Source organism: Poecilia reticulata, linkage group LG19, assembly GCF_000633615.1.
Source record: "Poecilia reticulata strain Guanapo linkage group LG19, Guppy_female_1.0+MT, whole genome shotgun sequence".
NCBI classification, from domain to species: Eukaryota; Metazoa; Chordata; class Actinopteri; order Cyprinodontiformes; family Poeciliidae; genus Poecilia; species Poecilia reticulata.
This window is the reverse complement of record NC_024349.1, coordinates 127,774-129,581: the sequence shown is the minus strand read 5'-3', so window position 1 is coordinate 129,581 and position 1,808 is coordinate 127,774. Positions and strand designations below refer to the sequence as shown.

The window sequence follows — 1,808 nt, the reverse complement described above, 5'->3', positions numbered from 1 at the left end:
CCGGTCCAGTCAGGCCGGTCCAGTCAGGCCTCCCAGACGGCGCCGCAGCGGCTTACCTGGGCGATCTGCAGCATCTCCGGGTTGAGGCGGTTCAGGTGCAGCATGAACTCGGCCAGGCCGATCAGCGCCAGCTGGATGGTGAACATCTTGCGGAAGGTCCAGTAGTCGGTGGCGTTGGGGAAGGTGTGCAGGGCCCACTCCTTCAGCATGCTGCGGGGAACCATGTTGCCCTGCACCTCCTTCAGGATGTCCCTCAGCACCTGCAGGCAACAGCACCGCCGGCTTTAACACCAAACTGCTTCTGTGGCTCCACGTGGCGCCGACCCGCAGGCCGGGTTCTGCTACCTGGTGGCTGGCCTGCGTCCCTCTGGCCTGCACGGTGGCCAGGCGGTCATAGTAGCGTGAGATGGGGTTGTCGTGCTCGATGCCCTTCTTGGCGCAGCGCTGCTTGTAGATCTCCACCAGCGACAGCGAGGACGGGTTGTCCTCCACCAGACGCATCTGAGGCGAAACCGCAACCACGCGCGGAACTGAGGAGGAAACAGGAAGTGAGGAAACAGAGAGACTGCGAGGAAAAACTAAAGACTGGACCACTGGGCAGAACTATGGCCCTGCAGGCTCTACAAGGCAGAAGAGGTCAGAGGTCGTACCGGTGAAGAAGAGGTGCCTCTTGGTGGTCTCCTTCCTCTTCTCCAGGCAGGGGTTGAGCAGCCGCAGCAGCTGCAGCACCCTCTCCTCGCGGCGCGACTCGGTCAGGCAGGCGTCGTTCATCACCAGGTACGGGTAGATCTTCCCGTTGTGGCCGCGGATGTAGAGGCGGCGCGCGGCCGTGTTGTGCTTCTGGACGATTTCCACGCGGGGCATGAACCTGCGAGGAGCAGCAGGCGTGACGGAGGGTCGGGGCGCCACTCCTCAGCTGCGTGCCGCCAACGGCGCCTACCTGGCGATCTTGATGTAGTAGTGCGTCGGTTTGGGCATCAGGAACTCTCCGGGGATTTCCACCTCGGCGGTCTGAGCAGAGAAGTTGCTGAGGAAGCGACATTTCTCCTCGATGAGGAAGAACTTGGGAAGCTGCTTGGTTTTGGCCTCCAGGATCTTGATCCACTTCTTCAGCTTGGAGATCAGGTTGTGGAGCTTCATGGAGCCGGGAACGCTGAAGTCAAAGTCTGRGAGGAAGAAAGCTTTTCATTTCAATATTCATCCCAAACTGATCCTCACAGTCAGAGGGGATCTACTGAATCTGTTTCAGGATGATTCCTGCTCAGCTTCTCCTGTGGATCCATGAAACCTGGAAGAGTTTCCCACCCCACTTTAAAACGGATGCCGTTCCCGCTCTGCGCCGCCAGCCGTCCTGCTGCAGACGTCAGAGCAGCAGCTGAGCTTTAACCGTCAGGCGGCGACGGCTCAGCGCTGAGCAGGAGAGGAAACTCCTCAGACTCACGATGCTGCAGAACGGCAGCAAAGCAACATCTTACAGCCTTGATGTCGAACTCCTGACGGTGGGAACAGGGACCTCATGTGTAAACGTTCATGCGCACAAACGATGTGCGGCGCCAGATTTTACACACAMATAAAAATGAACTTTGCATCAAWATCGGCGTAAATATAGTCACTTTTTCCCTGGCGTGAAACTGMAGCAGTAACAAACTTTATTTGTGGACAGTAATAAACTGTAAATCCACAGAAACCTGATTCTGTTATTAGACCAGGAATCAAACCTGATGATTTTCATCATTTTAATATTTTAAACGATGAAACTGAACCACATTTATCCTCAATAAGCTGAAAAACAGAGAAAATAAACTCCA

The 1,808-nt window shown here is 55.8% G+C and overlaps 1 protein-coding gene across 1 annotated transcript in view; it reads right to left on the bottom strand.

The window, feature by feature from the left end:
- trrap (transformation/transcription domain-associated protein) overlaps positions 1-1,808 on the bottom strand; it is a gene marked incomplete at its 5' end in the record, with an annotated part of 63,080 nt that overhangs the window by 4,045 nt on the left and 57,227 nt on the right. Inside the window, 4 exons of the mRNA XM_017310672.1 lie at positions 27-260; positions 346-530; positions 651-868; positions 941-1,166. Coding sequence (XP_017166161.1) covers positions 27-260; positions 346-530; positions 651-868; positions 941-1,166 — 863 coding nt within the window. The remainder of the gene's footprint in view (positions 1-26; positions 261-345; positions 531-650; positions 869-940; positions 1,167-1,808) is intronic.